Source organism: Orbicella faveolata, unplaced genomic scaffold (assembly GCF_042242905.1).
Source record: "Orbicella faveolata isolate gen_17 unplaced genomic scaffold, um_ofav_v1 contig_1, whole genome shotgun sequence".
NCBI classification, from domain to species: Eukaryota; Metazoa; Cnidaria; class Anthozoa; order Scleractinia; family Merulinidae; genus Orbicella; species Orbicella faveolata.
In genome coordinates this window covers 36588372-36602152 of record NW_028301536.1, presented here as the reverse complement: position 1 = coordinate 36602152, position 13781 = coordinate 36588372, and the positions used below count along the sequence as shown (strand labels likewise).

The following is a 13781-nucleotide window of genomic DNA, read 5'->3' as shown; positions in this document are numbered from 1 at the left end:
AGTAACAGCCCACCCGAAAGTTGCAGCCCTTTGAAACTCAAGTGTACATCACACACACGGATCAGCCTGACTGCAGGACTGAGCAAATTAAAGAGCTATTAATTTGTGGTTTTATATCGAACTTAACTGAATTTACCTTGAAACTAGCATTTAATAATAATTTATACTAATATTTATAAGCTGTACTTGTCTGGCAGCAGGGTCAAATGATACAGTGTCATTTAGTAACATTGCGATATAATGCAACAATTATACTTTCGTCCTACAGTACCAACATTAAGGGCCTTTTTGTTATACAATCTTATTTGTTTATGTGGGTACTGAGTTAATATACAATTAGTACCATACATAAACAAAACTTTTAATTTCATGATAATCGTCTGCTTTGTCTAAAAAACACAAACAATTTTTAACCATCTGAAAGTAAAGGCCGCCCAAAAGTTGAAAGTAGCGACCCCTTTTGCCTGCTAAATCTGACACTAATGGAGGCTGTTTCTTTCAGAATTCTAAAGTACATGTGTGTATTCTCTGCAGGATTTTATTTCCAGTGTTCTCGGCAATCTTCAAATGCGCAGTGATGTTGATGTAAGTCTTAATCAATATACCAGATGCACCGCTATCATCATAAGCACTCACATAATGATGAGATATTACAACAGCACTGAAGGTGAATGCAACACAGGGCTTTAATTTACAAAAGGCCTCTTCTTACAAATTTATTTAATGTAACGAACTTAGTAGATTAAATCACAACAACATACCTCCAACCACGACCACAATTTTCTGTACAGACTGAAACTTTGCAGAATTGAACAATCCACATTCATAAACTCCTGCATCGTCATACTGAGTGTGGTTTTTCCTCAGTTGAATTGTGTTGTTATTGAGTATACATGTGAAGTTAATAAGTATCAGTCCATGATGTTTCCATCCCAGCTGTGTTGGGTGAATATTATGAATTGTTGCATTGATAGAACAGTTTAGTTCAAGTGTATCATTGACAGCAATGTACACTTCCTTCACTGGTGAGGTGGATACACCTGAAACAAAACGCAAATAATTATGTTTACTGCAGAAAGTTAACAGTAATGTAACCAATCAGTAATCTAAAAAAAGGCAATTAGTGAAGCACAAAAAAAAATATAAAGACTGTATATCAGCTAGTGCATGCACACATAATAGAATCATATGAATACCATAAATCATGTACCTAAAGTTATCAGCTCTGATTGACATGACTTAATTTATTCAATTGTTTTACTTGAATGCAACTTGAGTGGAAGCTAGCTTGCAAAGTTAATGACCTTGCAAATTTTCTTGCAAGTGTACTTGCTTGGGAAATACACTGTACCAATGAGAAACAAATAATAATAATTGTGCACGGGGGAATAAGGATTGATAATGGATTTAATTAGTAAAGAACAGCGTTGACAGGTGAGACTGCCTCATACACTAATATAACATTAACACAATGCAAGAACTTTTTTGCACAACTTGAAAACAATAAACTGACTTAACGTACCACTAATGGACGACAATCATGCAATATCAACAATATTATTTCTTGTCTTTTTCTTAGGAATAAATTAGATTTTTTTCTTTCAGCTGATATATGCAGGGTAACATGGGACTCCAAACTTGCCTAATTTTACATTATAATTATAATAAAGAAATGTATCTCATGGGGCTAGTGCTTACCCCTTGGCATACAATCATGTCTTTGTTAAAAATTGGCAAGTTTGGGGTCCCATATTTCCATCCATTTGCAATGTATCGATTATCATGAAACTCCGTATAATTTTATTATTTTACTGAATTCCCCACTGATAATAAATCAAGTGGTGAGGTTTATTTTTTCCTTTGAAAAAATCAGAATAGCGTGACATCAATAAATATGAAGAGGTCTTAATTTAAAACAACACTATAACAAAAGTACATGTGCTGATTGAGGCATACTTAGTGAGAAAATATAAATAGTGCGTAAATATGAGAGCCAAGGGCAATGGACAAAAGAGAACAGCAAAAATTGAGCCAAATTTATAAGAGTCAGCCACAGGATGTATCTGTTCTGAAATGTCGCAAAACGTTTCTTTGACCAATCAAGAGTCCAGAAAAAATTTAATTAGCATTTAGTTCGATTTCGGTCGATTTTGTCCAACACATTAAATCAAATTCAATTTACAGATGATTGAATTCCATTTTGTGCGATTTAGCCAGTTCAGTGACCAAACGCTCAAATAGAGTTACTACCAAGTTCTACTTGCAACTCTCTTTACAAGGCTTAACACAAGTACGATACTGGTTTCACTGCATAAACTTACATGTACACATGCTGTCAATTGGAAGTCATGAGTTTCTCAAGTCTTGTTCAACTGATCACAACGTGACCTTTTAGTTTTATTTATGGACGTCCATCCAATTCTAATCTTTGTGCCAACTCACACATTTGTCTTATCCTCTATTTATCTGTCCAACTTACCACCCTGTACGAGCAGTCTAAAGGTCTGCAGGTAAAACGGCATGTGCCAAAAGACAACTCATTGACACGCAACTACTTAGCTAGACCAACATTAATTAATCGTCGTATCCAACCAGAATGAATTTGCGAAATAATCTAATTCACGTTCCAAGTTTGCAGACTTCAGCAATTGACAATCAGAAAGAACTATGTCACAGTGAAGAAGAATGAAACATCCATTTTGCACAAGGAAAGATTACTTCCGCTTCTGTGCGTAAGAAGCTCACGCGCGCAACACATTGAACATTCCTTTGCAAGCAGACGCCCAGACAAACAAAACTAACTTGTAACAAACAATGCTTTCCCACCTGCCTCTTTTGTTTCTCCACTGCTTACATGTTTAAACGGTCCAATAAATAAGAATAAAAGAGCGCTTGCCAGCATGTTCATTAGCATAATTTGCTCCCAAAAGCCACACAGGCTTCGAGCTCACACACCCGCCATGTTTGTTCAGTTCAACAACCAATCAGATGCAAGAAAATTCTCGGAAAACTTTAACATCCGGTCTTCGAAGAAAGCGAGCTGTGGAAGAGCCATATGTTTTTTAGCAAATTCTTTGGCGAGTTTTGGTCTGTGCCCCAAAAGCATGCTTGAATTCCATGGACTAATTCATGTGCTAGTTTTGCTGCCAGCTACATGTACAATATATCATGTCTCAGGTAAGCGCTGGAACTTTCTAATTTGAAAAGAACAACTGATGACTTCCTTGGCGCCTTAGCTATGCGTCGAGGTCGACTCGCCTGTTAATGCCGAAGATGATCCGATTTCATATATTGAATTTCTGCCAAAAGGTCAGCAGATTGACGAGTATTGCGTGCGTTCCTCCTCATCATCTTACAATATTGCAAAAGATGGCGGAAATAAGCCCCCTGCTCAACTTAAGCTTACATTTTCGGTTTCGTACGTTTCATTATTGAGTACATCTAACAGCGAATAAGCTGGAGCTTGTTTGTTTGCGGTTCTAAAGGGTATCTAAGCTCTTGAAGGAGCGAAACAAGAGTGCATTGACTCCCGAGGCCCGTTTGGCTGCTTTGCAGATCATTCCATGCCAGACAATCGAAGCAAGGACTGGCGTAGCGGGAGCGGCGGGGGGTGGGGGGAGGGATGGGGGAAGGGGGGGAGGCGAGTTGGGATAGATGCGCTTATGAGTTTCGACGAACCTCCCCCCAGTCTCACCGCAAGTATATTTTTAGCACAACTTGCTGTTATTTCTTGCTGGATTTAAATGAATATTTATTATTCAGTTGTTTTGCAGATCATTCCATGCTAGGTAATGAGGTTTCAAAGACTGCAAATTACATTTATGATCATTTCCAACAATTGAAGTTGGCTCTAAATCCTCTCTACAGAATTTTTTGAACTTTGCGTCTTATCAATACTTTTCACAATTCAATAATTGATAAATGAGGGTCACCAAGCTCGTTTTTAAGTTATAAGAACTTAAAGCTAACATGAATAGCATGGTGCTTTAAGCATGTCAGTACTGTTGCTATGGTAACCCATTGTGCCATGAAATTGACACCAAAATGTTCACCAATGATTGGGCAGTTTTGTGATACCATGATTGTGGTATCAACCAATATGGAGTGGTTATAATAACCCATCAAAATCCACGTCTTAGAAATTGCTGGAAACACCTTAAAAGTGTATATCTTGTAGGTTATTCCTGGCTGGTGTATTTGATGTCATGATTTATTTCATTTTCAGGAGATGGCAAAATTCCCACTCCCAAGAAACCTAAACTGACTGTTTTTGGTTGGCCTAATATCACATCTGCGACTGCATCCATGGAAAGCATACCTATAAAAGGAACCATCCAGTATGACTTGTTTTACAACTTGACATGTCCCTTCATGTGTTTCAATGCAAATTGTTCCATGGCTGTAGTAGATCTAAGCCCAGTTGATGGTTGCCATATAATGGAAAATCAGTCATCAAGTTCATCCAAGGTTTTAAGCTGTACTATTTGTAACAGCACTAAGGAGTGTGCTCATATGAGGATTTCAAAGGACCATGATTTGTGTTTGTGCCTAAGGGTAAACACATCTTTTGGCTTTGCGCATATCTGTATGGAGCGCAGTGTCAAATATGAAATCTGTGAGTACTGTAGTTGTAAAGATTCTAGAGGTTACTTCTTACTCAAATCTTAAACAACTACAGGGTAGCATGGTGCGAGTTGATAAGTGATTCAGACTCCACTTGGTAGATTCAAACTGATTTAATGACAGATCAAGTCCATAGGTCTAGTTCACAATAGGTAGCGACTGAAGAAATAGCGAAAACCAGTAGATTACAAGTAGTGGTAGCAGATACAAAAAGGAGTAGTAGTCGTACAAGTAGGTTCAAACTGATTGAAAGACCATAGTTAAGAATACATCCTACTTAGATCAGGCATAAAAATAAATCTAACAGAATAGAACAATCATAATAAACTAACAAGATCATAGTGTGAAACAAATAGACGTGACAATTGATACTTGAAACTAATAAAACTGAGATGATAACAACTCTTATTGTAACAAATGAAGACATCAATGGCTGTCTTGCAAAATAGCTAAATATAGTGTGAAAGAAGAGAAAGAATCGCAATTTGGTAATCATATGACAATTAGACTGATAAAGTATTTGACAATAAGCCTCAGCAATAATAGACCTGGTGAAAGCGATTTCAACAAAACTTAGATATTAAACAAAATGAAATCTTTTCGTGACAAAGAAAAGACTAACAATTCACGACTTAGCAAATGACTACTGACAACAATAAGAACTTACATACTTTGGTTGATGACTCACACGAAAAGGTGGCAGAGAGACAGCGAAATACACTTGAAATAGCAGTAACTTGGATCCTCTGATCGTAGCACGGTAGCGGTGTAACTTCACTAACAATCTCTGACTAAAAGGAGTTGCACGTCGTCTTTTATAGCCAGTGCTATGTGAAAAAACTAGGGCATTGCGAGAAACGTTGCGCCCACAATAAAGACAACTTCCTAGCCCGCAAAAATTCCAGAACTCTTACATACGTGTGAAAATCACGATTTTATGGAAGCTTTGATTTAGAAATCACGTACTTGGCTTGAATAATAACTGATAATAAATCAGTAGGAAGTTTCAATGGAAATTCACAAGTGATCGGCATTTCAAAACTAACAAGTACTGAAGTTACCTGTAATTTAATTTGTTTAATTGATGTACCAGTAATTAAAATTAATGAACATGCAAAGATCGAGGTACATGTTCATATTTTCATGTACCTGCAATCCAAATGCAAAGACTGGACATTTAATACTCAATTAATAAATGGTTACTTCCAGTCATATTTGTATTACATTAACAAAACAAATTCACCACAGGGACTTAATGGTATTTCTTTCTGGGCTCAGAGTGCCTTATTAGATTTTATAATGTAGTACAGTAGGCATTAATTATTTGGTCTTTTCCCCAGTATTTCCGCCACCAAAGAATATACAGCTTGTAGCAACAGCAAAGAAACAACTTACTGTTCAGTGGGAACACCCAGACGGAATAAAACCAAAGGGATCCGAGATGAAATATAAACTAATTTTGCGGGATCAGTTTGGGAAATGTTCAAATAATATCTTTGAGGTAATTAGACTAATGAGCATGTTCCAGGCTGCAATTTAGAAGTATTTATTGGTTATAAATAATACTTGAAAGCTAAGACTGGCATATTTGTGAACGTGTACAATTTGTATACATGTATAAATTATGAGAGTTCTGAATTTTTATTTAATAAATTATTTTGTCTTTCAGATTAAGTCTGGAAATAGGATGTTCAACTTTACCAATTTAAATCCATGGGGGAAGTATTCTGTGACTATCTGTGGCGGGCTTCAGTTGTTACGTATTTCAGTAAATAGAGCAGCATGCACTTGTGGTGATGACCATCACATTCCAGGAGGGCCAGTTTTTACCCGTACATTGCCTGAAGGTACAGTACTTACTATTCCAGTAGCTATTAATCAATAATCTGTGATTAGAAAGTAAGTTCAACAGATCTAGGGGAAGGATTGGGGTCTTTCCTTTTTATTGAAAAAGATTGTAGCCTGTCATGTTTTTGGGACTGACAATCTACATACAATCTATTTAATATTTGTTTATTATTTATTTACAGCTTTGTTAAGTGGTAGGTAGTCCAAATTAGACAAAAGGACACAATTCCCCTACAAGGCATTTAGTATTGAACCCCTCCCAAGCTAAAACTTAAAACCCAACTTGAAATTAGAATGAAGAGGAAAAAAATAAAGAGAAAATTAACATGAACACACTTGTCTGGGATTAATATGGCAGCTGCACATTAAGCCAGAGCAGGCAATTTTGTATGTTTGAATATTGTCTGCATCAAAGACGTGATACATGAATGAAAAAGTCAAGTCCATTGAAAATTAAAACTCACTGGTCTGGTTTGATGCATGAATAAGGTTAATATGGAAAAATAAATAAAAACTTCGACTTTGATACATGAATAGGGTTTGACAGTCACCATGTTTGTGTGTTTTCTCAGAGCCAAGTGAGCATCCCTTGCTAGAGCCATGTCAGGCATTTTGTGATGACTCAAACTTCACCGTCATCCTGAAATGGAAGGTGTCATTGTACTACATGTATATAAATAGTAAATAATTATGTAAGGATCTACATCATTTGTCTTTAAGTTCGATGTAGTGACAAAGAACTACATTACAAAGGGATGAATAAATTTGCTACATGTACTTGTACCTTTAAAGATTCTAAGACATTAAGAGGACTGTTTTTGATCTTTCATTGAAAACTGTCAGCTCCCTAGCTATAGCTTGGTGCAAGACATTACTGTATTGTGACACTGAGCATTGGTACATTGCTATTGACTTAGTCTAGAATGAATGCTAGGATCATGGCAAGGACATGTTGAATGGGGGAAAATAATTAGGCTATGTTCACAATTGTGTGCAAAAGTATGATTCTTGCTGGGCTCTAATGTTTGAACTCGGCGTAAATTATGGGTACTTGGATTACCCAGTGTCTGAACACAACTACATGCACTACATGTACACCATTTTGTGCCGCTGCCCTGGTACCAGTACTGGTACTCAATTGTTAAGTCAAGTTTTAGTTGCTTAATTAATATTCACTAGATTTTACTAGTTTAGATTTGATTTTGCCCTTAGGCTCAAGTTTTAAAATGTTTTCATGCGTGTCACCAGTATACAAGTGGTGCATTTCAACCCCTATTAAACGGCCATCCTTGGGGAAATAGATGGTGGCCTCTTAATAAAGGAAGGGGGGGCGGGGGGGGGGGGGGGCTGGCTTTTTAATAAATGTAAAAACTAAATAAAAAGCCCTCATCAGAACTTTGATTACTGGCTGCCTAATAACTTGCTGCTTTATAGGGGTTCCCCACAATTGTAATATTAAAAAATTTATATAGTGCAACTTTCCATGATATGATCAGAGTGTGCTTTAAATGATTTAAAACTACAGTCCAACTCCTATTAAGTGGCCACCTATTAAATGGCCACTCTTATTAGTTGGCCAGTTATAATCAAAGTCCTGATGGGGGCTTTTCTATTGTTTTTACCTCTGTTAAGTGGCCAACCCCTTTTTAGCAGCCACTATCCATTTTCCCGAGGGTGGGGTTGAACTGTAATCATAAAAGTCATAAATTTACAATGGTTTTGAAAAATAACAAAAGGTGTTAAAGTAAATATTAAAAAATTCAATGAAAATTCAATAAAAAAGTTAACCTGGTATCAATAAAAGCTAACCTAAAGTCATCTCCTTGAAAGTAATGTTCTGTTTCCCTTTTTATTCTTACAGGCAAGTAAGAACTTAATAATGAATGGCATTCCGAAAACCTCTGTAATCAGGATATTCAATCAGTCATCTCCTGTTCCTACCACTGTCTTTGCTGTTCCACTGGAGCCTAATTACAATGGCTCATTAGAGACACTCACTATCAGAAACCTCACCATCCACTCTAGGCACATTGCTAAAGTGCAGTTCTGTTCAAATGGTGGATGTGGTCCAGACATTGCACAAACATTAGGCTGTGATGTTTGTGAATCTTTGAGAGTTCCAGGTATGGTCAGTGGCAGATTGTATATTCTTAATTAGACTTTGATTGGTTTCAATTTGGAGTAAACCAAAGGTGGTGGAAGTAAAAATACAGTAGCTAGCAAATTAAAGCCGCACCATCAAACTCCTAGTTTATACACTGTACGTAAGCGCATGTCATTATCCAATGTTGCATACCCATGTTAGTTAATGTTAGTTAGCTTAGTTTGCATTGCCAGAAAAATGTTTTCTCCTGTGAGTAGTGGTCGGTGTACAGTTCTGTTTCAACTGGCCTGGCTACAGCTGTATGTTATAGCATGTAAAATTAACAATAGATAATGATGGATTCAAACTTCACACTCAGCTCCCCAACCAACCCTATTTAGTTGACACTTCTTTTAACATGTGCTCTCCATACTTTTAAATTAACTGGACATAGCATGGTCACTTAGCCTTTTTTATTATTGTGATTATGATCCTCGTGAAGGACATATTACATTAATTATATTATAATTCTTTTTTTAACACTTTTTCATAGGTACATCATCAGGAACTCCCTCGGACTCAAAGAGTGCTAAATGGCCAGCAATTGCTGTTGGTGTCTCAGTCTCTGTTTTGATTGTAGCTGTTATCTATGCAGTCATCAACAAGAAGAGGAGGTGACATGTTTTAAATTACTAATTTTCATGAGCATCTTGTACAAATCCACATGCTGTTAAGACCTGGATAAAACAAAGTTCTAATCCCTCGATCCCTAACAATTTACTTGATTAGCAAATCTTATTGTAAGTGGAAAATACATAATATGTAAAACAACAGTGGAGAAAACTAGATGGAAAGTGTATCCTGATGTAAAATTCAAATTCCATCCTTTGATCTCTTCCTTTAGTGCAGGGATATATGTACAAACAATTGACACAATTACAATGTAGGTGCATTAAAATGGACTAAATCATGTATGTTCAGTTGAAGGTTTTCCCACCCAACATAACCCCCCCCCCCCCCCCCTCTCAATAGGAACCTTTTGAAAGTAGAGGCAGTAAAAGGCTGCTAAATCCAAAAGACCTATGGGTTGTTACCATTGGACTTTACAGCTCATTTACACCAAGGTGATACCCTTTACATGTATTTGTGCTCTGTTCAATGAAAAAGTATGAGATGACTCAGGTGTTGAATACATGTAAAAGTGGAGGGGGCTTCAATGCCATATTATGTTGTTAATTTTTTTCATGTTAATTTTGGATCTCACAGTTGTCTCTCACAAGGTACTGTATATATAATGCACTTGATGAGCTACTTTTGCATGTTTGATAATGTTATTGAAAACCCTCAGTTACACTGGGGGCTTTAAATATTATTCACTTATCATGGGACCTTATCTTGAATTTTGATTTTTTTTTTCAACAGGTCAAAAAACCATCAGGCACTCTGCAATGTGATAGGAGATTTGGTATGTTTTGTTTATTTTTTTTTTCTCAATATATAGTAATGTAAGCAGATTGAGTTTTCTAAATGTGTCCAAAAAACTTTATTATTATTATTTATTCATTCATTTATTTTATAAATAATATGTTATTAATAAGTAAGCCGTAAGCATGGTCCATCAAAAAGGTCAAAACCCTATACAAGACAAACCATTAAATTAAAACCTATCAAATACAGTTTTTGCAATAACTGCAGAAATAATCTCGCAGGCTAATTGGCTAATTTTCGTTGTCAGTAAGTGGACAGGCACATGAATTTATGATTTATGCAATGTTGATGTGACAAGCAAGAGAGGGCAATTTGACAATTTGTTAAATATTGTAAAAAACAAATTGATGTCAGTTTTTCATGTGTCTGTCCTGTTATTGATGATGAATTTCGTCATTACATTGTCGAAGTACATGTAACCTGCGGCCGATCCACAGCTACTTTGACAATGCTATGATGAAATTCATGATCAATAACAGGGCAGACGCATGGAAAACTGAAGTCAATTTGTCAAATGAATATACATCTTAAATGCTAAGTTCTTGAAATGATAAAAGAGTATCTTCTTAAAAAAACAAAACATATTTCAGATCAAACTGGCTCAAATACATGTACCAATTACCCTTTGGTCCCGTGCATACCTAGATAGCCCATAAAAGGTAGTTCCCCCCCCCCCACCCCACCCCTCTGGGAGAATTCTTGACTAGTGATGTTAGAATCTTTTGAAGATAATTAAATAAGTGAGGAGATAATTTGATGTTAGCAACTCACATCCTTTCTCTTTCATGGTAATGGATTAAACTAATTCTCTTTGTCTATCCCTATTTGCAGCAACCTGGAATTTATGAAGAACCTGAGTCTACAGACATGACTTCAGGAGATGCCACTTATAATTCACTGGAATCCCTGCTGCCTCCAAACAACAACCAATCAGAGCGGTGGGTTTAATTCTGCTGGCATGACTCTCTACCAGTACATATCAGGGACTTTACATGCATAACCATGAGTGCAATGCTGACAACAAATGAATTGATATTTTACTCTAACTCGTGAGTCTTGCAACTACAACTATACAATAACTAATAGAAGCTATTTAGGGGAGGGTAGTGATAGTGTAGCTGGTAGTACATTTATTTGCCTTCCACCAATGTTGTTCAAGTTCAATTTCGGCCTGGTGCCATATGTGGGTTTAGTTCGTTGTTGGTTCCCGTCCCAGTTAGTAGGGTTTTTCTCTGGATCAGTTGTTTCCCTCCCTTAAGAAAAACCAATGCGTGCACTCTGTTGCAGTTATAGTCTTCTTTGTTTCTGAAAAATGCCAAGTTTTACCAAATTTGAGTTATTCTTCTATTTTAGCTCAAATTTACGTTAGGAGATCACACATTTTAAATAAGGTAAAAGCAGCTGTTAAAAGAATATTTTTAACACTGCTAATATTTTACAAGTTGTCGTTATTTAAATGTTCCTGAGAGTGTTTTTGTCCGTTAGATATTATTTATCTCGTTTGAGAAATGTAATATTTTATTGCACCTCCTGTATGTTTCTTCTTTATCATTTTATTGGTATTTATACAATGCATATGCATTTATTTAGAAACTTGTGTACTGTATACATTCATTCAATATTTAATTACATTATAAATTGATTCATTATTTGTTGTCAAAAGGTCATGTATTCTCATCTCATCTCTTCGCACAAACGTTAGGTAATGCCTGTAAAACAATGCATTAGGTTTTCAGTGGTATACGTTAAATACATGTACATTTAAATTCGCTTGTTAGCCTAAAATGCATTTGATCAACTACCACTGATATTTAATTACATGCGTAGCCTCAATAGCCATACAATCCATGTACAGCAGTAAAACGTTTTATGCCACGTATGGTGATGATCTTTATTCCTACGTACTATAGAAATACATTTGTAAAATTTATTCTTACAATTTTCGCATTGTACTAAATTTCGCGATTTTCGCATTTTGCGAAAAATCGCGAAAACTCTCGAAAAGAAAGTGAGTGCCAAAATTAAACTCCCGAAATTCAATATCAAACCATGTAAGACAGACAATACATGGCTTTAAATTTCCAAGTCACGGGCACATTGGTATTTATTGTTCAATTTAGTTCTGTTCTTGAAAATATACAGTCTTTATGGTCTTGCCTTCAACAAGTTAGCACTCCTTGTCCGATTCTCTGTTATCTGCTGTTTGTAAATCCGCCAAAACCTCTTAATTACAGTCATCAAATTCTGCATTTGTAGTGAATCAGGATTTTGGGCGATTAAGGCAATTGCAAAACCGCGAAATTAAATCTGCTTGTGAATAGTGTTTTTTTTTTCCCCTGGCATCGATCGCGACAAGTATAATACTCGTGAATGACATCTCCCAAATCCTCACGAAATTAAGTACACGCGAAAATTAGTAAGAACAAGGTAATTCATCTCCCAGGCCACGTGTTCCTCTTATAATGCTTCTTTTTTTCTGAGCAGACTGGTAGAACATAGTGCTCTTGTTAATAAGTACACGTAGACATAGACAAATAGTCAGAGACATTGACAATTTATTTTTACTTGGTCGTACACTCTGTGCTTCCCATAGCCTTCCTAAGCAGAGTCTACAGGACGCGCCAGCTAATTTGAGTTGTTACCTTTTGCCCTCCTGCTCTTGACACAATAGTCGTCACGATATTTATATGAGTATATTTGTATCATGTTCATTTAGATATACATTGTTATTTTATTGCACTGTTGCTTGCACTGTTAGACTGTGCTGTAGCGTGTAGAGAATTATTTAGAGCCTTGCTGGTTAAGGCGTCAAATTAGTAACAGTGTGATTCAGTTAATGTATTCTTTAGAAAATGAAAAAAAGTATATATTGCTGTTAGGTTTACTATTAGTGATAATTTTCAGGGAAACCCATCTGTGTTCAGCAACTTTCATGAAAGCTTCGATGTGGGAGCCATTCCTTGTAGTCACGCGTGTAGAACTCGCGTAACGTCTGGTCAAAATATTTAAATCACGCGTAATAACGTCAAGCTTTCGTAAAAGTGATGAAGGCTGTAGAGTTTATAGCCGAAACGTCTGAGTATTATATGGGATTGTAACGAGCGTATTCAGTTGCTGGAAACACGATAGAGAAGAAACGCCTTTCTTTGCCTTCTTTTGTATTTCGCATGTGTTGTCGAGCGATTACAAGTTCTGGTTTCACTCCTCGTTAACTGTTTTCTCTCTATGTATTATATATCGAGAGGAAACAGTGAAGTCATATAAAACTTACTGGAATCGCTCTAAAATAGTCTCAAACTCGACAGCGACATAAGAAATGCACAAAGGTAGCGAAGTAAAGTGGTTCATTCTATTTCTTTTCCGTATTCCCAGCAGCAACTGAATGCGTTCTTTCAATTTCTCCCTGAACCCATTTTTACTTACAAGGGAGTTTGCATATCTGTGGTTTTACAGTTTTTTACATTAAAAATAAAAAAATCTACAGGTTATATTTCAGTGAGTTCTTTAAATGAGAATTAAATTAACAAATGGTGTTACATTGTAGGGTATCAGCTCAAACGACTTGATAGTAACCAGTAACAGCGACAGCTGTAAGTTAAATTCTGCTAACAGGATAGGAATAGATGGGTAATGAAATCAATACTATGTCATTAGTTAAAACAAGTTTTTAATAAAGCTAGAATGTTTATTTTTGTAAATAGAATTAGGCTGAGTAGAAATAAAATACATATTTTGGGGA

At 36.1% G+C, this 13781-nt stretch overlaps 2 protein-coding genes across 6 annotated transcripts in view; one reads left to right on the top strand and one right to left on the bottom strand.

The window, feature by feature from the left end:
* Positions 1 to 2960, bottom strand: part of LOC110045060 (uncharacterized) — a 23167-nt gene extending 20207 nt beyond the window's left edge. For 3 of the 5 annotated variants that reach the window (XR_016202305.1, XM_089274576.1, XM_089274580.1), the window contains exons 1-2: positions 2827 to 2960; positions 762 to 1040 (exon numbers count right to left, since the gene is read on the bottom strand). Coding sequence is in view for 4 of the 5 variants with exons in the window: in XM_089274576.1 (XP_089130702.1) it covers positions 762 to 1040; positions 2827 to 2914 (367 nt within the window). In the remaining variant the exon portion in view is untranslated. Of the gene's footprint in view, positions 1 to 761; positions 1041 to 2321; positions 2449 to 2479; positions 2770 to 2826 lie in introns of those variants that run through there. The other 2 variants (XM_089274583.1, XM_089274588.1) reach the window with 2 other exon arrangements.
* On the top strand, positions 2901 to 13781 carry LOC110045059 (uncharacterized). Its single transcript, XM_020750650.2, has 9 exons — positions 2901 to 3177; positions 4226 to 4615; positions 5964 to 6124; positions 6293 to 6470; positions 7044 to 7123; positions 8333 to 8594; positions 9108 to 9228; positions 9977 to 10019; positions 10874 to 13781. Exons 1-9 carry the CDS (start codon positions 2901 to 2903, stop codon positions 10988 to 10990), a joined length of 1629 nt encoding a protein of 542 aa, XP_020606309.2. The 3' UTR covers positions 10991 to 13781.

Coding starts and splice junctions, on each gene's coding strand:
- LOC110045059 (XM_020750650.2), top strand. CDS start 2,901: ATGTTCATTAGCATAATTTGCTCCCAAAAGCCACACAGGCTTCGAGCT. Junction 3,178..4,225: donor TACAATATATCATGTCTCAG/GTAAGCGCTGGA, acceptor TTTCATTTTCAG/GAGATGGCAAAATTCCCACT. Junction 9,229..9,976: donor GTCATCAACAAGAAGAGGAG/GTGACATGTTTT, acceptor TTTTTTCAACAG/GTCAAAAAACCATCAGGCAC.